Source organism: Helianthus annuus, chromosome 17 (assembly GCF_002127325.2).
Source record: "Helianthus annuus cultivar XRQ/B chromosome 17, HanXRQr2.0-SUNRISE, whole genome shotgun sequence".
Classification (NCBI taxonomy): domain Eukaryota; kingdom Viridiplantae; phylum Streptophyta; class Magnoliopsida; order Asterales; family Asteraceae; genus Helianthus; species Helianthus annuus.
The window spans coordinates 22,402,356-22,424,984 of NC_035449.2; the positions used below are offsets into that span (position 1 = coordinate 22,402,356).

The 22,629-nt window shown below is 38.1% G+C and overlaps 1 protein-coding gene across 1 annotated transcript; it reads left to right on the forward strand.

Moving 5' to 3' along the window:
• The first annotated feature begins 8,480 nt into the window (after positions 1–8,480).
• Positions 8,481–9,143, forward strand: LOC110923848. Its single transcript, XM_022167905.1, has one exon. The coding sequence runs from the start codon at positions 8,481–8,483 to the stop codon at positions 9,141–9,143; it is 663 nt and encodes a 220-aa protein (XP_022023597.1).
• The last annotated feature ends 13,486 nt before the right edge of the window (positions 9,144–22,629 follow it).

Here is a 22,629-nt window from a genome sequence, read left to right on the forward strand (position 1 = left end):
TCTTGGGTATACACGTGGTATTAAATACAGAATAAAGGACTAAAGTTGACAAAACATGGAAAGTATGTAATTCGAGGGTTAAAAAATGTCAACGAGGGATGAATACACTGTACAGTAACCCTAAATGATGCTCGTACCTTCAAACGGATAAATCATGGATCGTACGGAACGAAATGCGGAAGGAAGTAAGAGATTACAAACTACAGGGGTTGATTGTGTCAACATGTTTAAGTGACACCTCTGAGTGACCCTTTAACATACCCGAGGCTTTGTAACAGTAAATTACGCTCACTAGAATATACGATATAAATTTCGCGAAGTTCCGTTTTAAAACGAGAAAGTTATGATCAATTCCGTATGCAAGGGGTTAGAAGCGTCAACAATGAAAGATAAGGCTTTTCGGATAGTAATTAAACTAACCGGGGACTTAACGGCGCGGGTAAAAGTCACGAGGCCCTTATTCGTAAATAATCGAGGCCCAAATCGCAAAGTTACCCCTTCGAAACCGAAAGGTCAGGCTAATAATGGCAAAAGATTTAAAATCTTGAATTACAGGCCTCAGGCGGTCCGCGTTAGAGAAACAAGGAAGCTTATGCGGGCCGCGAGCCATGTGAAGATCCGGTTCCTGACATAAGGATTCAGGCGGCCCGCGTGAGCCTAGCCGGATCCTTAATGTGGGTCGCGTTAAGGTGCCAGATGCAGAAAACATGCACAGATTCACTATTTGATCTTTTAACCGACTTTGGGTGCAATTATGGCAGCATGGGTGCCCCCTACATGTCCCCTAACACTCAGGGACAGCTGCTGATCATCCATGAGCAATGATAGACTTAGTTGTGATGATCTTATGCACAATTTTCCACTATAAAAGGCAATGTAATGCACACAATTGAAACACACCTCTAACCTGCTTTCTTGACCACTTCTGGAGCTCAAGAGCATTCTTCTAACATCTCTGGTCGTGCACCAAGCTTCTGTAAGTATGCCTAACCCTTTGTGGCTTAGTTTTTGCTTAGTTATAGCCTAAAAGTCAATCCGTCGTAATTAACGATTGACTTGGCGATAAATCACAAATGGTCCAGTGGTTTGTCGAATCAAAAGTAGTTATATGTTGGTAATCATGTGGGCATTAAACCCCTAAAAGGGCACCCTCTGATTCCCACTCTAACTAGTCCGAATGTCGAGTCAAACTTGCTTAGAAAAAGTCAACAGAAAGCTATTTTGCGATTTTAAGCATAATCAGTAATGTAGATGGCGTGTAATCTGTTTTAACACTCATATAACATGATAATAAGTATATTAACTAGTCTAAGCTTGTTTGATCCGACCATTTACTGTTTTGACCCGGTTCGGAACCGAAAGTCGCAAAACTTTGACTTTTGCTTTGACTTCAGTTCTGACCCGTTATGGTATGATTTAGATATGCCTTAGGACTCTCTTAGGACCAGGTTACATGATGGTATAACCCTCTGTGACCGTTTCGTTGTTTGTCCAAGTCTTTAGCACAATTCCGTTAAATGCTTAAAAGTTGACCGTAACGCCCTTTTCAATTTAAAACGAGAATTTTTGACATGTGAAAGGACAATAACCTTAGTCACTGATTTCTAAGCATGTCCCTAAAATTTCACGTCAATCCGATGTCTAGAATGGGAGTTATGCTAAATAGCGCAATTACGAAAACTTTAGTAATTAAATGGCGCAATTAGCATAACGCCTATCTAAACCCAAATTTCGACACCAAACCTTTTGCCCACTGATGTAAAATAATATTTAGAGATTTTTAAAGATTTTTAATGATTTTTAACCTGCTCATAACCTGCGGTTATGACATCGGTTCGGTAAATACCGAATATACCCTTTTCGAGCATAACTTGAGTTCTACAAAGTATTTTGACCCGATTGCAGTTGCTACTGATTTTAAATAATAAATAGAGTATTTTGGACTTTATAAACTGATCGGAAAACTCAGATTTCCTGTAGAACTCAGAAACCTCTTTTATGATCTTTAAAATGACCGAAAAACCCCTACGGGGCACATATTGGATTAAAACTCGTTACGGGCATTATGGAAGGTATCCTACTAATACCACAACCTCTTTAAAGCATATTGACTTAGGAAATTTGTGTAGGACTCTTACGGCTACCCGTTACGCCTTTTGCGCGCACGGTTCGGTTTATGTAACTAGTTTACATAAACTAGCCGAAATTGGTCAAACCTTACTGTTTTGACCTCAAAATCCAGAGTGTGGTTATATTACCCATATAAAACAAGTCTTCAAACTTGTTGGGTCCAAACCACATTCCATTCCCGGTTTTCGCCTTTCACACGATTAAACCGTAATTATCCTTCGAAACCAATCGGTCTAGCTAAGGCTACATTAAAGACCCGTTAGGATTCTAATAGGTTGTTATAAACCTTCATTCCAGAATAGGAGACCAGTAAAAGATACTTGCATTTATTTGATTGAGGATATTACTTGCAAAGGTAAATACTTTTAACTTATTTTCCGTTATACGGGCTTGGGTTACAGTATTTAAAATACCGCTTGGTCGGGCAATTGACCCCAACTCATTAGTAGTTGGGTATTATCAATGTGACCCGTTCAAAAACTTGTTTTGTTGGATTTACGCCTTTGGGAGCTTAATGACCATGTCCCGGATATCCTTGGCATCATTTTATGAAATGGCCACGACACCGACACACGGGTGTAGGCGTACACCCGTAATGTGTCTATATTATTAAAGGTATAACCGTTGGTTTTCCCGCCACGGCTTTATGCTTTGTGGCATGTCTATTAACCTTAAACCCCGCACGACCCGGGCGACCGAACGCATAGTGAACATGTAATTCTTTTACAAGATTTAATTATAAATTATCCCAAGTTATAAAGAGTTTGTGCCTTGTGCATTCAAATCAATTTTATTTAACATTTTACAAAAGTGTCGGTTGAATGTATTTACCAGTGTAAACTGACGTATTTTCCCCAAAAAGATTAAATGCACGTTCTAAGCGTAATTGGCTGGATATTTCTCCTTAGCATCAATAAGGAGTCTTGCAAGCTTAAGATGCCTACGTCTGTTGAACAATACTTATATTTTATTTTGATCCCCTGTGGATTATATTTCGACAATTGTGATACTTTGATATTACATTCAAAGGTTGAAATATATTTATCTTTATGCTTCCGCTGTGCATTTATATATTGTGTGGTTTGACTATATTGTTGCCAACTACGTCACGGTAATCCCCTACCGGGCCCACCAGTGATACACGTGGAAATCGGGGTGTGACAACACCCAGTTCATGTGAGTGGGTTTTTTGACAATATTACCCCTTAGTGTAATCTAGCATCAATGCCACATGTCAACACCAAAATCGTTCTTACCGTTCTCACACTTTTCACCGTTTTCCCTAAACCCTGACCCTATATATATATATATATATATATATATATATATATATATATATATATCAACATAAAGTTTTATGTTCGGTTTAGCATGAAGTTTTACTTTACTTGTTTCTTGATAGTCCAGCACATTGAAAGTCTTTGACGCCCCTTCAAAGAAAAGAATACTTTCACATCAATCGACATCACCACCTGCTCAAACACGGTGTATTAAGGGTGAAGAAGCTATGTTGCTTGGTCCTCAAACTTCCTCTGTTAATCATGAAGATTCTGATCAGCGGTGTTGGTCAAGTTCATTATCAAAGAGCCAGAAAACAAAATCCAAAACTCGGCTTAGAAACACTAAGATGAAGAAGAAAAAGAAAGAGGGTTTAAAACTGGATGACTTTTGGGTTTTGAACTTTCCGTTGATGTTGCATGCAGTAGCTTGATTCATGGAACTGCAGATCATGTTTAGGATTTCTCTATGTCAAAAGAACACACAACACCAGAGGTTTAAACATGTAGCGTTGATAAAAAAGAAGCTATTGTATCACCAGGATCAAATTATTCAGCAATTCAACGAAATGTTCATGATAATGGGAAAGAAGTTATGGAGAAAAAGGTTGCTGCTTCCCAAGAGTTAAGGTTACATTAGGATTTGAACACTGAAATGGATGAGTGGAAGGATCCTTGTGATGATTTGTTGATTAAACATGTGAAGCATGATGAGGCTTTTATCTCCATTGTTCGAGTCATTGATAGTTGTAATGTTGATTCTTGTAAAAAAAACATATGAATTAGTTGAAGGTTTTGAGGTGACCGGCATGTTAAGACATCAGATGGCGAGAGTCAACAAGTAAATATTGTTTGGAACAGTGTTTTCATGATCAAATATTTTTTATGGTTGGATATGCAGAACTTGATACTTTGGAGGCTGAGGTGGGGCGGGAAACAGAGGTTGAGGAGAGGGGGGGTAACATCATATCTTCAACCTAGTATTGTGCTTAGTTTGCTTGAAGAACTTAACTTGCCTTTAGTTCCATAACAGTGTCACTCGGCAGAGTTAACAATCAGGTGAGGCTGAAATATATACACTTAAATGAAGCTCCCTTAGATTTGGGAATTGTACTCTCAACATTAATAATATATTTGGAATAGATATACAAAGTGTTTATGTTGTACATATGATACTTATATGTCAACATGTACTTATCTTTCTATTTCCCAAATTTCATAGTTCTTTATGTGCTTAGAAGTTACACTTGATCTTTATGTGTTCAGAAGTTACACTTCTTTATGTGTTTCAGAAGTTAACGAAGTATGGAAGACCAATGGGGATATAGGTAAATAATTTGGTAAAAGAAATGTTGAAATTAATAGACATCTTATGTGTAAAGTGGGTGCGGGTAGCGACACTATCTTCTGGATTAATTTGTGAGTGGAAGGGGAACCACTAAGAGATTGATTTCCTTCGATGTATAGGTTGGCATGAAACAAAAGGGCAATAGTTAGTGACTGTTATAAGATGTGCCAATGTATTAGAATATAGGATTGGGTTGGTCGAGTATGCTGAGTAATGATCAAGAAAAATTGGAACCAGAAATTATGTTTAATAACCTGACACACCAACTTATCACAAAAGGCATGGATATTTGGAGTTGGAATGATGACACGGATACAGAATCCTTTATTCAGGCAGTTAGGCACCAACTCGCGAGGAAGATAGATCGAAAAAGTCCCGACAATTGACTTCTATTGGAACAAACTAGTGACACCAAAGTGTAACTTATTTGCATTGGATGGCAGGGGAAGGAAAGATACCGACCGCAACAATATTAAGTCTAAGAAGGATCAACATACAAACGATGATGTGCAAGATGTGTGATGCAGCAGCGGAGTCCTCTGATCATGCCTTGGTAAACTGCCTGTTTGCAAGCATGATTTGGAACTAAGTAGCTAGGTGGTTGAACTTTTTAGCAAGGTATAAAGTAGATTTGGTAAAGGAGACATTGCAAATAGGGAGGGCCATGATAGGGATGGAAAAAATACCCGAGCCCGAAGGGTATGCCCAAACCCGACACAAATGGAATTTGAATGATTTGTTATGTGTTTCTTCCAATGTATGTGTTTTTACGCGATATTAAATTTCAAGAAAAATATTTTGTTTTCTTTTTTGAAACCGCGTTTAACACAACCATTAGCCTAGCCACTCATAAAAGACAATTACTATCATTAATTAAATTTTAATATGTTAATAAACATAATTTAGAACTTGGTGATATTTTGAGACTTGAATAGAAGTTTTTAAGACCATTGAGGCTTTGGCCTAGTGGTAGAGAGAAAACCTTCTAGGTGATAGATAGGAGAAGTTCATGAGTTCAATACCCGGGGGTTTTAGATTTAGCCCTTCAAAAACAAGAGTAGAAGTGTTTAAAGAAAAAATAGGAAGTTTATTTAGTTTTTTTTATTAAAATGTAAAATTTTATTGATTATGTAGTGTCCACTCAATACTAATGTTAGGGATGGATTTTCTGATATATGGATCACGGATCCTCAAGTGCAGCCAGGATCACGGATCCTCGGTTCAGTTTGAATTAAGGATCCTTAGAAGACGTTGCAGGTTTAAGGATCAAGGATCCTCATTATTATCCTTACACTAACGGTTGTTTCCACTATATTTGAACTTGTTTTACAGGAGTATTCGAATGGGACCTAGTCTTACCGAGATTCTAGGGGAATATGCTCCATTATTCTACACGTGCATGGCTTGTATGACCGTTATGGAAGTCGTGGGAAGCTAGCATGATTTGCGAATTGTTAGTTAGTTAGATTATTTCCATTTTTATAAGGGGATAACAAGCTTGATAGTTAGAACAATTAGTAACACACACACTCTCGAAAACTCTCTGCAACTCGTTGGCGATTACATACATGTTGCACACTAGTGATCCTTGTAACAAGCTTGTTGTCATCCTGATTTGTAACCTTTACTTGTTTAATATAGTTGGTGATCTGTAGTTTCCATCACCCGAGGTTTTTTGTGCCAGAGATCATACATTGATCAAGGGCTTTTTCCTCGTATAAATCCTTGTGTCACACATTTATTTCATTCATACATTGTTCATACATTTGTCCATTAATTCAAGCATCACACCTCACAAAATCGGATTTGGTTGTATTATCCTTGTGTGATTTTTGACTAAAATAGTTTGGCGCCCACCGTGGGGCAATTGGTGCTTCATTTATGAGAAATTTTGTTCATTTTGATCATTTTGGTTCATCACCTTCAACCATATGGCTTCTCAAGCGAAGAACACTTCAAGCTCCATGCAGGTGATCACTTCTTCACAGGGCATTCCACCTTTGCCTCCAGCACCTTTTGGATCCCAGAAGAATGCTGAGAATGCTGAGAATGTTGCGAAGAAACAAAGCCCCGTTTTCTCAAAACCACCAACTTCTGTTGTTACTTCTGGCCCTACTAACAATGATCTTTATTCTTTGATTTTGCAGATGAGGGATTACATGAACAACAGGACAAAACCAATGACAGGATCCTTCGGGAGATTGATAACATCAAGAAATTGAAGCGATCAGTAGAGGATCACTCTCCATTGGTGCCTAGATCACTGAAATTTTGACACTCCAGCTATAACTGCCCAGCAATCTACAGCTCCAGATGTCCAGTACCAGGGTGGATCATTGGGAATGCGTTATGGATCATCGGCAATGACTCAGGCTCTAGGATCCTACTTTCAGCCTTCAAGATCCTCTTTCCAGCCTCAAGGATCCTCCTTCCAACTCAGGGATCCTTCACTAGTTCAGGAGGATACATGGGGACGCAGACGGTTCAAGGATCCTACTCTCACCATCCAGGATCCTCGTTTCAGGTTCAGGGATCCTCATCTCAGGGTCAAGGATCCTCATCTCAGGCTCATGGATCCATGGATTATCCTCCAAGACCCCCAACTTCGATGCCTCAAGGATCCAACATCTTTCAGGATCAGGGATCCTTAAGAAGTGTAGAACCCAGAAGTTCAGAGATTCATTTGGGAGACTTCATACCTATCCAAACTATTGTTCATCTGGTCCCTCGATCATACCAGAATCTCGTCAATATGGATTCACATCTGGAATCCCAAACCTGAATCCTTCAGGAGGTAACACTTTGAATAATTCTTATAATGCTAACCATGGCTTTGTGCAGGATACAGGTATCAACCAAGCTATGGCCAGGGAATTACAAAAGCTCAAGGATATGATATCCAACGTTCCAGGAGTGGTTAAGCCCATTCCTGAAATTCCAGATGGGAGTCACAAGATATCTCGTTTTGCACCACTTATTTGTGATGCAGAGATACCAAAGAGATTCCAAATACCAACCATGAAGCTATATGATGGCTCAACGGATCCAGAAGAGCATGTAGCTCAATACAGAGAAAGGATGGAGATCAATCCCATCCCGGAGAGGTTAAAAGAAGCATGTCTATGCAAGGGTTTCGGATCCACACTGACAGGATCAGCTCTTAAATGGCTGCTAAGTCTTCCCCCTTACTCTATTACTTCATTTGCTAATCTAGTTAATCTGTTTAATAGCCAATTCTCAAGCAGTAGAAAATTTGAACGTTTAACTAGTGATCTATATAGGGTAACACAAGGTCAAAATGAATCACTTATAGATTATATCACTAAATTCAGTAAAGAATCCTTAGATATTCCTAATTTGGATATTGCTACGGCTGTAGAAGCCTTCAAAATGGGTTTACTTAGGGATTCATTGTTCTATGATGATCTTGTAATGACTCCTTGCAGGAATCTTGATGAAGTAAGAACCAGGGCCCTTAGATTCATCCGACTAGAGGATGATAAAATGATCCAAGAAAGACTGGCAGGATCCTCGAAGCAGGAAAAGCAAGGATCCTACTTCAGGAACAACAAGTCTAAATCATACAACAAGTCTGATAACCAAAACGTGCATGCAGTGGAGCAAGAAGAGGATGATGAGGATTATCCTCCCATTTCTGAATATTGTTTTTCTATTGATAACAATGAACTAATCCTTGCAATGCAGAACCTAGGTGAAAAAGCAAGATGGCCAGAAAAAGTGAAAAGCCAGCTGCAACAAAAGACAAATCCAAGTGGTGTGCATATCATGAAGATTTCGAACATCTCACTGAGGAATGTATTGCACTCAGAAAAGAGATTGGTTACTTATTAAGCAAAGGGCATTTGAAGGAGCTGTTGGGAAGAAAAAAGTCAAGGATCCAGGATCCTGAAAAAGTTCCAGAAAGAGCTCCTGCTCCTCTTGCTGATGCACAAATTATCAATTTCATATCCGGTGGATCAGACATATCTGGCACTTCCTTTTCAGCAGCCAAGAGGCATGCCAAAGAGACCAAGATGGATAATGGGGATAGACCCATCCGAACCTCTACTGTTACACAGGAGAAAGTTATAACTTTTGATGACGATGATCGTGTGGATGTTCAGGATCCTCATTATGATGGTCTTGTTATTACTTTGTTTATATCTAATCATTTTGTTTGCAAGATCTTGATAGATGGAGGAAGCTCAGTAAACCTCATTCAACTTGATGTCCTCAAGAAGAAGAACATCCCTGAATCAAATATCATTACAAGATCATCAGTTCTTGTGGGATTCAGTGGAGAAACCAAGAACACATTATGGGACATTAAGCTTCCCATTTGCATAGAGGGACTTAATTCTTTTCAGAAATTTTGTGTTATAGATTGATTATCCTATTGCAATGTTATCCTTAGCAGGCCATGGATACATGACATGAAAGCAGTTCCATCTACATATCATCAATGTGTAAAGCTTCCCAGTCCGTGGGGTGTGGTGAAGATTGAGAGTGACCAACATGAAGCCAAGAATTGCTACACTTCATCGATGAAACCAGCCTCAAGACCCAGGGAGCAATAGCAATTAAAGCATCCTCCAAGAGATGTCCTGGAGGCAAGAGAACAAAATGTGAAAGATACCCTCATGGATCCTCAGGATCCTGAATCCAAGGTCTTTATAGGATCCGAGATCCTCAGCAACATCGAACAGGATTTAGTATCCTTCCTCAATAAAATAAAAACTACCTTTGCCTGGAAGCATGAAGACATGACAGGTATCTCTAAAGATATTATTACTCACAAGCTTGGCATTGACAGGTCATTCAAACCCATACATCAAAAGAGGAGAAAGTTTGCACTTGAGAGGAATGCCATTATCCAGGAGGAGGTAGACAAGCTGCTTAGAGCAGGTATGATTAGAGAGGTTAAGTATCCAAGATGGCTAGCCAATGTGGTTGTTGTTCAAAAGAAAAACGGAAAGTGGAGGGTATCTGTCGATTTTACTGACTTAAACAAGGCATGTTCCAAGGATCCTTTCCCATTACCCCACATTGACTCCATGGTGGGTGCTACTGCGGGTCATGAGTTGTTGACTTTTATGGATGCTTCATCTGGATTTCAACAAATTCAGATGGAACCATCTGATCAAGAGGATACAACCTTTATGACCCCAACTGGTATATATTGTTATATTGCTATGCCATTCGGATTAATAAATGTAGGTGCTACTTATCAAAGGCTAGTCAATATGATGTTTAAGGAACAAATTGGACACACTATGGAAGTCTATATAGATTACATGATGGTTAAGTCCAAGAGAGCTGAGGATCACCTTAGAGACTTGGAGGAAGCATTTGATATCCTTGATAAATTGAATATGAAATTGAATCCTTCAAAGTGTCACTTTGGTGTTAAAGCAGGCAAGTTCCTAGGCTACATGGTGACAAAAAGAGGCATAGAGGCAAGTCCAGAGCAAATTAAGGCGATTGTGAATATTAAATATCCTGCCAATGCCAAGGATGTGCAAAGATTGACAAGGAGGATCGCAGCCTTGAATAGGTTCATCTCAAAGTCATCAGAGAAGTGCAAGGAATTCTATGACATTCTGAGAAAGAACAAGAAATTTGAGTGGACTGAAAAGCATGAGAATGCTCTCAAAGCCCTTAAGGATTACCTATCCTCAGCTCCTGTCTTGATGAAACCAGAGAAAAGGGGATATATTATCCTTATATTTGGCAGTCTCTTCCAAAGCAGTAAGTGCAGTCCTTGTTAAGGATCACGAAGGTACACAACATCCTGTATATTATGTAAGTAAAAGTTTGCTTGATGCTGAATCCAGGTATTTTTGCTTTGATTATGGCATCTACTAAATTACGTCATTATTTTGAAACTCATGCTATCATTGTTAAGACTAACTTTCTAATTAAGAATGTTCTCAGGCTGAAATGTCAGGAAGGATGGCCAAGCGGGTAGTGAAGCTTAGTGCTTATGATATAAGATATGAACCAAGAACTGCCATTAAATCCCAAGCCTTGGCTGACTTTGTGGCAAATTTTAGTAGTGATCTACAAAGGGAAGCTGAGTTAGAAGTTCAGCAGCTTGAAGAGACTAAGGATCCTTGGATACTCTTCACTGATGGAGCCTCTAATGTCAAGGGAACTGGGCTAGGAATATTACTAAAATCGCCACAGGGGGACATAATTCCCCACTCAATAGCTTGTGAGTTTCAAACTACTAATAATGAAGCTGAATATGAAGCCTTGATAGCTGGTTTGCAAATTGCCAAGCATATGAGGATCAGGTATCTTGTGGTACATGTAGATTCATTGTTAATTACTAATCACTTTAATGGATCTTATGCTGTTAAAGGTGAACGACAAATCAAATATTTAGAGATAGTCAAGAAATTGGCAGACTCTTTTGCTTCTTTTAGTTTGACACAGGTACCCAGGGAAGAAAATGCAGAAGCTGATGCATTGGCCAATCTTGGATCATCATTGAAGATTCCAGAGAATATTAGAATTCCCATCATCCACATTTTGGCTCCTTCTATTGAGGATCATACAGCTATGGAAATAGTAGAGGATTCTGCAATCATGCCTAGTGATGATGCACAATCACATTCAGGATCCTGGATCCTCCCAATCATGAGATATATACAACATGGAGAGATTCCTACAGGAGAAAACCCCAGAGTTTTCAAAGTCAAGGTGTTAGGGCAGGATTTTAATAACCTGTGATCCTTACATGATATCCTAACGAGTGATCCTTGTTTCTTTGGCAGATAGTGATCCTCAGAAGAGCTTCAGGATCAGGATCATGGATCATCCTAAGGATCCTCATACTAACGATTGTTCTCTTTGAATTTAATGTTGTTTTGCAGGAATTACGAGTTGGACCTGGTTTTGGCAACGTTATTAAGGAATCTTTCACGTAAATCTCGCACATACACCGCCGGAAATAGACGTTGTGGAGAATAAGAAAACTCAGCACAATTTACGGGCAATTAGTTAGGCTAAATTTACTTCTATTTCTAAAGGGGTAACGAGCTAGTAGTTAGGTGACTTGCCTAAAATTCGACCACACACGCTTATATAAATTGCACGCTTGAGCATTCGGAAGACACAACACACTTCTTACACACTCTAGCATACTACACCATAGTGATCCTTGTACCTAGCTCGTTACCATCCAAAGTTGTAAACATTGTTTATTATATTGAAGTTTGGTGATCGGTAGTTTCCATCACCCGAGGTTTTTTATGCCGGAGATCATTCATTGATCAAGGGCTTTTTCCTCGTATAAATCCTTGTGTCACTTGTGCAATTTTCATTTAAGTGATCCTTATCTTTGTTCATCATACCAAGCATCATTCCCCGTTTACAAAGAGTTTGGTTGCATTATCCTTGTGTGATTTTTGACCAAAACAGCTTGGCGCCCACCGTGGGGCAATTGGTGCTTCATTCATAAGAAAGTTTTTCTGTTGGTAATCATTCCGGAGTATTGCATGGCTTCATCGTTGAAGAATACCTCCACGGCGATGTCTGCAGTCAATTCATCTAAGGGCGTTCCGCCTTTGCCTCCACCACCAGCTGGATCTCAGAAAAATGCTGAGAAAAGACCAACTCCTATTTTCTCTAAACCTTCATCTTCTTCTGCTCTAACTTCTTCTGCTCCCAGTACTAGTGATATATTTACTTTGATTTTGCAGATGAGGGATCGTATGCAGCAGCAGGATGAAACTAATGACAGGATCCTCAAGGAAATCGGAGATCTCAAAAGGCAAAAGAAAACGGCAGAGGATCATTCTCCACTGATGCCCAAATCTTTGAATTTTGATACTCCGATGATTACTTCTCAGCCATCAGAGGTCCCAGACATTCAACATGTGGGTGGATCAAGAGGAGTACACTTTGGCTCAGCAACAGTGACTCAGGCATCAGGATCATATTTCCAGCCGGCAGGATCCTGTACTCAGCATATGGGATCCTTCATGAATTTAGGAGCCTACTCAGGAGCATAGCAGGTTCTAGGATCCTCCTTTGTTCCAGGATCATCCCAGGTTCAAGGATCCTCCTTTGTTCCAGGATCATCCCAGGTTCAAGGATCCTCCTTCGTTCCAGGATCACCCCAAGTTCAGGGATCCCTCCAGATGCCAGGATCCTTGAAGAGCTTGCAAACAGGAAGTTCAGATATCCATCAAGGAGATTTTATTCCAATGCAGACCATTGCTTCCACTGGTCCCTCCATCATCCCAGAATCCCAGCAATATGGATTCACATCCAATGTTCCTAACTTGAACCTGATGGGAGGTAACACTTTTAATAATTCTCTTACCACTAACCATGGATTCATGCAGGATACAAGTATCAACCATGCTATGGCCAGAGAACTGCAGAAACTAAAGGATATGATATCAAGTGTTCCAGGGGTAGTCAAACCTATCCCGGAGATTGCAGATGGAAGCCATAAGGTATCTCGTTTTGCACCACCAATTTGTGATGCTGAGATACCCAAAAGATTCCATATTCCAACTATGAAGCTATATGATGGTACAACGGATCCTGAGGAACACATAGCACAATACAGGGAGAGGATGGAGATCAATCCGATTCCAGAAAGGTTAAAGGAAGCATGCCAATGCAAGGGATTTGGATCCACTCTTACTGGATCAGCTCTTAAATGGCTGCTAAGTCTTCCCCCTAACTCTAGTACTTCGTTTGCTAATTTAGTTAACTTATTCAATAATCAATTTTCTTGTAGCAGAAAATTTGAGCGATTGACTAGTGATTTATATAGGATAACTCAGGGTCATAATGAATCATTAAGGGATTATATAACCAAATTTAGTAAAGAATCCTTGGACATTCCCAACTTGGATGTAGCCACAGCTGTCGAGGCCTTCAAAATGGGGTTGCTTAGGGATTCATTGTTCTATGATGATCTTGTTATGACACCATGCAGGAACCTAGACGAAGTAAGGACTCGGGCACTCAGATTCATCCGGCTAGAGGATGACAAGAGGATCCAGGAGAGACAAGTAGGATCCTCAAAACAAGAAAAGCAAGGATCCTCTTTCAAAAGCAACAAATTCAAATCCTACAATAGAACTGACAACCACAACGTGCATGCTGTTGACCAAGAAGAGGATGATGAGGATTATCCTCCGATTTCTGAATACTGTTTTTCCGTTGATAACCATGAACTAATCCTTGCAATGCAGAATCTAGGAGAAAAAGCCAGATGGCCCAGAAAAAATGACAAACCAGCCGCAGCTAAAGACAAATCAAAATGGTGTGCATACCACGGGGATTTTGGGCATTTAACAGAAGAATGCATCGCATTAAGAAAGGAAATTGGATATCTGCTGAGCAAGGGGCATTTAAAAGAGTTATTGGGAAGAAAAAAGCAAAGGACTCAGGATCCTGAAAGGATCCCTGAAAAAGCGCCCCTCCGGCAGATGCACAAGTGATAAACTTTATTTCCGGAGGATCAGACATCTGTGGTACATCCTTTTCAGCAGCTAAAAGGCATGCAAAGGAAGCCAAAATGGATAATGGAGAAAGACCTATTCGAACATCAAGTGTCTCGGAAGGAAAAGTGATAACCTTTGATGAGGATGATCGCGTAGACATCCAGGATCCTCATCATGATAGTTGTTTTGGTCAAAAATCACACAAAGATAATGTAACCAAACTTTATGTAAACGGGGTATGATGCTTGGTTAATTATGAAAGTAAAGGATCACTTCTGTGATAAAAGATGCAAAGACACAATGATTTATACGAGGAAAAAGCCCTTGATCAATGTATGATCTCCGGCATAAAAAACCTCGGGTGATGGCAACTACCGATCACCAACTTCAATATAATAAAAATGTAGTTACAACTTTGGATAGTAATGAGCTGAGTACAAGGATCACTGAGTGTCTAAGTGTTTGAGAGTTGTGTCGTCTGTCGTGTGTGTTCTTCCGAATGAAGAAGAGTGGTATTTATACATGTGTAGGTGACTTATTTTTGGTAAAAGGACTAATTATCAGCTCATTACCCCTTTAGAAATAAAGACAATCTAGCCTAAATTGCTGCCCATAAATCAAGCCATGTTTCCATATCCTGTGCAACGTCTTTCTTCAATTAAGCTCTTGCCATAATTATGAAGACGCGTCCCTGGATCATGATGTTAAGAGCATATCCTGCTAGATGTTCCTGCAAAATAATGTTGTATTACACGAAGGTAACTATTAGCATGAGGATCCTTCCAATGGTCTATGATCCTGATCCTGAAGTCCTGCTGAGGATCACTGTCTGCCAAAGAAACAAGGATCACTAGTTAGGATCACGTGTAAGGATCACATATGATAAAAATCCAGCCCTAACAATTGCCCCCAAAATATAAGGAGTTAATTGTAAATAGACGAGTTATATTTTGTTTCGATCTTATCTCTAACGGGCGACTCCAAGAAACTAGCCGTTATGCTCGGACTAGCCGTTGTGATCATTACGTCAGAGATGTGACAATCCTAGAGATCATGATTATAAATAGGAGATAGGGTGAGGATCAGTTTGTATTTAAATTTGAGATACACTCCCTTTATATTCTACACCGAAGATCGATCAGGTACTCTCCTCTTCTCTTTTTCCCTTCTTCCTTCCCTTTGCTCTGTTTTTTGCTTCTACTCTGTTTCCGTCATAAACATGTTGCTCCGGAATTCTCCACACAAGGATCCCAAGAAGGATAGTCCCTTAAAAAGCCAGGGGATTATCAAGGATTCTCCTATGGAGAGGTGTTGTTTTAGTGATGCTCACGTAGACAAAATTCGTCATTGCTTTCCGGCGAATGCCGTTTTTAAATCCTTTGATCCTACTGCTTTGAGCGACTTTGTCTCGGATGTCTGGGTGGCTTTTCCTGCTACCCCGTTTGCTATAGGGTACTCGTATCCTTTTCCAGACTTTTCCCAGTCTTTCTTTTCCTTAACCGGCATCTCTTACATCCAAGCTATGCCGATGATCTGGAGGGTTCTTTATACCTTCGAGAGGATCATCGAGCAGGAAGGGATTGATCTGGGGATGGCGGAGTTAGCTGAGTTTTACGATCTCACCACCTTCGGTTCTTACCGGTATTTGTTGAAACGGAAAGCTGGGGAGGATCACCCAATCTTCAAAGTTACCAAGAATGATACAAACTGGAAACGTCGGTTTTTCTTTGTTAAGAGGGATTCCATCCCGGATGGGAAGGATCTGCCCAAGGAATGGGCCACTCATGGTAGGGTAGAGGATCCTCGAAGGATCACTATCAGTTCTGTCTCATATGATGAGGATCACTGATGTCTTTTTTCCTTTGTCTTTTATGCAGCTATTTCCATTGCTCGTCTGAAATTAACCCCTGCTGCAAAAGAGAGAGTGTTAGCTTTTAAAAAGCTTGATCCTGAAGTTAGAAGCTTCCAAATCACTGTCCAAGATTCTCAAGAGATATCCTCTGCATCTGCCACAATGTCAAGTAAGTATCCTTACAGAAAATAAATTATATGTAGGATTGTTTGATTAGTAAAGCAACTTATCTTGTTTTTTTGATTGTGTAGGTGCCGGAAAGTCTGCCAGGTCTGTCAAATCTGCCTCTAAATTTGGGTTAAGTGATCTTGCCAATGTTACGTCTTCAAAGAAGAAGGCTCCTGCTGCCAGTCCTTCAGCATCTGCTCCCAAAGCGTCTATCCGGGGCAAGGGAAAAAAGAGGAAAACCTCTGAAGATCTCCAAGGATTTCCCCTCCTCCGTCAGCAATTCCTTGACTACGTGAATGAGGTAAGGATCACTGCCCCTGTTGGTTATCCGTCTCGCATATCCTGCCTTTCTTGAGGATCATCTGATCCTAAGCTTATCTTTTTTCTCCTGTTGCAGAAACTTGCCGAGATTGAGACCTATCTTGGCCATGTTGAGGACCAGGAGAGCCAAATTGCGGATCTCCAGCAAATGGGTGTGTTAAAGGATCTCAAGATAGGAGATCTTGAGAAGGAACTCCAGGTCATGAAGGCTGAGGCTGCTCAGAGGTTGATTGATATGGATAACGAGAAGCAGGAGATCACCCAAGATGCAAAGGTCTCCGCGGCAATTGCTATGTACAAGATACAACTTCAGATGGCTGAGGAGGCTCAGGATCCTACCTTTGACAAAAGCTCGTGGGATGTTGAAGGTTGGAAGGCAAGGCTGGCAGACCTGGAGGACGAGGATGAGGCTGAGGAGATCCCCATGCTGGAAGGTGGTGATGCTGAGAAGGATCAAGGTGGAGATGCTGGTGGTGATGAAGCAGCGAAGGTGTAGGCTGCATGATTGGGCGATGATGGATATTGTTGACTAGGCCGGAGCCCAATTTTTTAGGTTTGGTAGTGGTTTTTTGTGGTTGTTGATGGTTTGAGACAATTATGGTTTGTAATCTTCGAACAATAGTCTTTAGGGTTAAGGATCCTGGATCCTTAGAACAATAGGTAGGATTGCAAAAGGTGGAGGGATCCTCTGTTTGGGGGATGAAGCCTTTGTGATCCTGCCGCTTTAGTTTTCCTGCACAATACTAAGACCGCATAGACAATGGACACCCTTTGCCAACCCATGTGGACGGGCCACGTTTTGCTGGTAGAAATGTGGGTTGGCAATTTTGACAATCTTTTGAAAGGGTTAATGATCCTTTTATTTAATAATATAACTTAACTTTTCTGGCTTATCTCGTGTCGTTATCCTTTAATTATCCTCTTTTTTCTCAATTGTCTTTGTAGTATATTTATCAAGAGTTGAAAATATGTTTTAATAAATTTAGGATATGATCCTGGATCAAATATCCTGATATCGAAAATATTCAAAGCATTTTAGTTCAAGGATCATAGGTTTGGTTGTCAAAGTATAAGGGTCGGTTAGGATAATGAATATAATCAAAATAGTCAAGGATCATACCTGAGGATCCAAGTCAGGATCCTAACCTTCAATCGAGACAATCGTAGATAAGACTTTGATAGTTAAATAGGATTAAGGACCCTTATGTGTTTAGACTTCCAAAACCTGAAAAGTGAGATATAACTTGGGACTAAGCCAATGTAAAAGATAAATTAGTAACTGGGGACATGCCTGTTAGGGCTGGATTTTTACTATAAGTGATCCTTAAACGTGATCCTAACCAGTGATCCTTGTTTCTATGGCAGGCAGTGATCCTCAGCCGGACTTCAAGATTAGGATCATGGGACGTTATGGTGATCCTTATACTAACGGTCACCTTCGCTTACTACAATATTGTTTTGCAGGAACATCTAGCAGGATATGCTCTAAAGACCATGATCCAGGGACGCGTCTTCACAAATATGGAAAGAGCTAAATCAGAGATAGACGTTGTACAAGATATGGAAACATGGCTTGATCTATGGGCAGCAATTTAGGCTAGATTATCTATATTTCTAAAGGGGTAATGAGCTGATATTTAGTCATTTTACCTAAAATAGGTCACCCACACATGTATAAGTGTCACGACCCCCGACCCCATCTAGCCGGAATCGGTGCCGTGAGCAGTCCAGTGGTACCGGTGATTATTTTAAAAACATTGCAGCGGAAATTTCATCAGGACCGTGAGTTAGGAAAAATATCAGAGTTTAGAAACACCGGATTTTATTTAAAAAGATGGAATAAATTCCATGTTTTACAAAGGTAGCTTTTAATAAAAACAATATTTCTTAATTTGAAAATAAGCCACTTCTTGAAGTCTTTTAGTGCCGGATCCAATCCTTACTCCAATCTACTGTAATTACCTGAAACGCGTTTTAAAAAGATTTTGTCAGCGGGGAAATACTGAGTGAATTATTCTAATTTCTGAAAATGACACATTTGTTATAATTCACAGTGATAAGATCTTTTACAATGTATCCTGATATCAACCAACTACCCACAGTACTTTACCACTCGATCCATTGGCCCATACGTCCAATGGTATCTGTGATTATGGTCATATCACCCAATGGCTGCCCCAATGGTGACGATTATCAAGTAATGTATACAATACCCCACATACCGGCTGTAATTTGGTGATTCACATAAACTTAATCACTGTAAGTTATAATTCTGAAAATAATTTGGAGTATTGTAAACAATCACAAACTGTGATAAAAGAATTTATAAAAAGAGAATAACTCACAAACGGTGAGAAAAGAATTTACAAAAGAGGAATAACTCACAAATCAACATGCAGGATTTAATTAACAAACTTCCTGATTCTACTTCTTCCGATAATTAGGCATGCACTTTATTATTCCGGATCTTCTGATGATTTTATAGTTTGTTTGATTGTAAGGGTGTAGTTGGGAGTATTTTTGGTAGTTTAACAGAATAGAATACGTATTGGTGTAAAAACCCAAATCAAACCTTAACGGTAGTCATGAGATTCGAACCTTAACGAATTTCATAAAAACCGGGTTAATGATCAATACAGCAGTTACGATAATTTCCCGAGATCAATTTCTAATGAATGTCTAAGTGCGATACTTCGGCTCATTTATCAATAATGACAAACGATAAAGTATAATACTTCGGCTCATTATCGAATTATCGACAACGATAAAGTACAATGCTTCGGCTCAGTCATCGGATTACCGACGATAGATAAAGCATAACCCAATGTGGGCGGCACTTAAACATTCTTTGGATATATTGATCGCTTGGAAACTTAATCGTAATAGCGATCGAGTGATTATTGGTTAGAACACCAACGTATAGAGAGAAGAAGAGAATTGAGCAAAGAAAAATGAATCCTAAGCTTCCTATTTATAGTAAGCAGGCAGGCAGGCACCTCAACATAATTTCGTCGATGTGGGACTAAGTGACGTGCTTGCTAGCTAGCTTGACGTGCTAGCTAGCTAGCTTAGTTATTTTATTTCAGCTGCTTAACTCGTTTTTCTTGTATAACTTTTAAAATATAACGTTTTATAAAACGACGAATATGTCTTTAGAACGAGCATATTTTTATCTACGTTTTAACCTAAGTTTCATTAAAAACGGAGTAAGGAAAATAAAATAATATATTTTATTATTAATATTAAACGTTCTTATACAACCTTATATATATCTATTTTTAATAGACCTTACTTAGCTTAATTAATCTTGTTAGCTTAATTAATATTGATTAACTGATTAATTAATCATACTAAACTTAATTAGGGTTTCCTTATTGCATAATTATCATACTAAATATTAATTTTTAGTGAGGGTTGTTACATCCTCCCCACCTTAATAAAAATCTCGTCCTCGAGATTTGGACGATGACATTTTCTTGGAATTTTGTTTCTTCTTTTAATTAGGAGAAGCAATGTATCGTGGAATGGAGTCAAAAGATATTTTGAGGGGTATGAACATTTATAGAAACAGTTGGATTTAATATTCAAAATGAACTTACTTTAATCAATTGAGGGAGATTCCGATTCGATAAATATCTATTTGTGAATGGGAGTATGGAAAATAATTTGTTAATGATTATCCGAAAATCAGTATTGTTTACTTAAATGGTAATGGACAACAGGATTTAGTGTATTGTAATCTGAGTACATAATTGTACCAAGAATATGACAAATCAAACGAATGACTTATGAATAGGGTTTAACACAGGCTACAGCTCTATTCGGATGCTACAAAGCGGTTGTAGTGATTGAAAGAATTCAATAATGATGACCGAATAAATTCACCGTTTTCGAAATTGTGAGTTTCAAGGAAGCGAATCTAGATATTTCAAAAGATGAAATGTTTAAACGAATGAGATGAAATGGTATAGTTTTTTCAAGGTAATTGGGTTTAAGCCAAAAGATATATGATCTATAGATTCTTAAAATGAATGTGAAGAACTTTTTGGAATTAGTAAAAATCTTTTGTCAGAAGAAAACTTACCTTGATTGGTACCTAAGGAAGACTTAGAATTGACGGGTTCAAAAGCATGAAAAATGATTTGTCAAACAGTAAATTATGATATGAGAAATTCTATGTGTTGAGATGAGTTAATTGCAAAGATACACCAAAGGACAATAGAGTTAGTGTATTAGAGTTCCAAATTGTTTTAAATGGTGAAATAATGTGATAGTATACTATTAGTGACTATATTTTTCATACTATGTCCTAGAGATGGAAATAAAAATAAGTTATTTTGACATGACCAACTATTATATTATATTTGTAAAGCAAATGTAATATATATTACTTGTTTCGTATTTTTACTATATGAAAAAGGGTTACCATTAAATAGTATTTTGTTATATAGATTACAAAACACTATAGTGAAGTTATTACATTTACAAAATATTTTAGTATTATGATTTTGTAAAAGAATCACTATTACTTATAACGTTTAAATGAAGGTTGTGAATAAAAGGGGTAAAAGTATTTGTAAAATATTTTATATAACACTGGGTCAATTCTATGTGATTACTTATTTTTGTTTTGAAACCATATAGCGTTGTAAAATGTAGTTACAAATGTTGTGATGACTATTCTTTATGTATTACAATGTTCTTTTAACCCAATGTAGTCGCTGACTACTATATTATTCTTATATGGTTGTTTTCTTGTTAGAGTGTTATAGTACCTAGTTATCACAAAATATGTGATACATAATTATTTGTATAATTTTATTCGTCCCTCTAATTCTGATAAAAAAATATGTCTTCTCTTTTTAGTACAAAGTAAAATATTTTTATATATAATTAAAATTTATTGAATAAGTATGATGACTTAATTAACTAGTCATTATCACGGCGGATATTGGTTAGTGCTGCCTTGTTTAAGCATAGGTGGCCAGTCCATGCCTAACTAAGGCTAGGCTATTCAATACATGCCCCTGATAATAACTTTAGTATCTGAAAATAATACTAACATTATTATTATTAATATATTATTACTAATAATAAAACTAATATTAATTACCAATAATAAATGCATAAGCTTAAATGAGAATATACTTTAAACAAAATTTTATATGTAAAAATATAATTTCTTTACCTTAATGGTTTTAACAAAATTTTTAATTACAGAAATACTATATTGTAAGTTTCTATATATAATCAATTAAGTTTATACAATGTTTTTCGATTAATGAAAGGTAAGAAATATCACGAAAGGCTCGATTGGTTGTAAGGACTATGAAATGGTGGAGCATTATTATCTTAGCACATAGTTGTGTTAAGATTGCTTTTATAAAATAAATCAATAAAGCGGATTCAATATAAATAAATAATTAAATCTTAGATTAGCGCAATCTTTAATTTTGTGAAAATGTCATCACAAAGTGATCGTGATCAAAAAGATGATTTGATGAATTCGAAGACTAAACAAGCATATTATGGTTTAAGAGAATTGAAGTGCTTGTTAGGATTATTTTGAATATGATGGTTTCAATCCATCATATGGGACTTTGAATTGAGTACGTATTGCGAGCAAGTTAACTGGGTTTGGATAAAACGAGTTTTAATAAGAAAGTTCAAACATAATCACAAAGAAACCATGTTTCCCTTTCAAAAGAAAATCGAGTTTTTCAATAAATTCATTGATTCGATATTAAAGAGTCATTGCTTTGTAAAAACGCGGTTTACAATGCAAAGATCAAGTATAGCGGAACGATATTTGAACTTTTGATAAAACAACAAATTGAAAGGATGCCTTCCTAGGGTCTTATAACTCAAATGAACCACATGCGCAACAAATAGTGCATGTGTATCGTGTGGATTTACACAAGAAACGAAATGGATCAATATTTGCTATTATGAAAGAATTCTTTATGGTATGATGACCATTAAAAGAACACGAAAGTCAACTTATTATAGGCAGAAGTTAGAATTGCAATGAAAGAAATATAAGAACTTTATCTGAAATCTCGT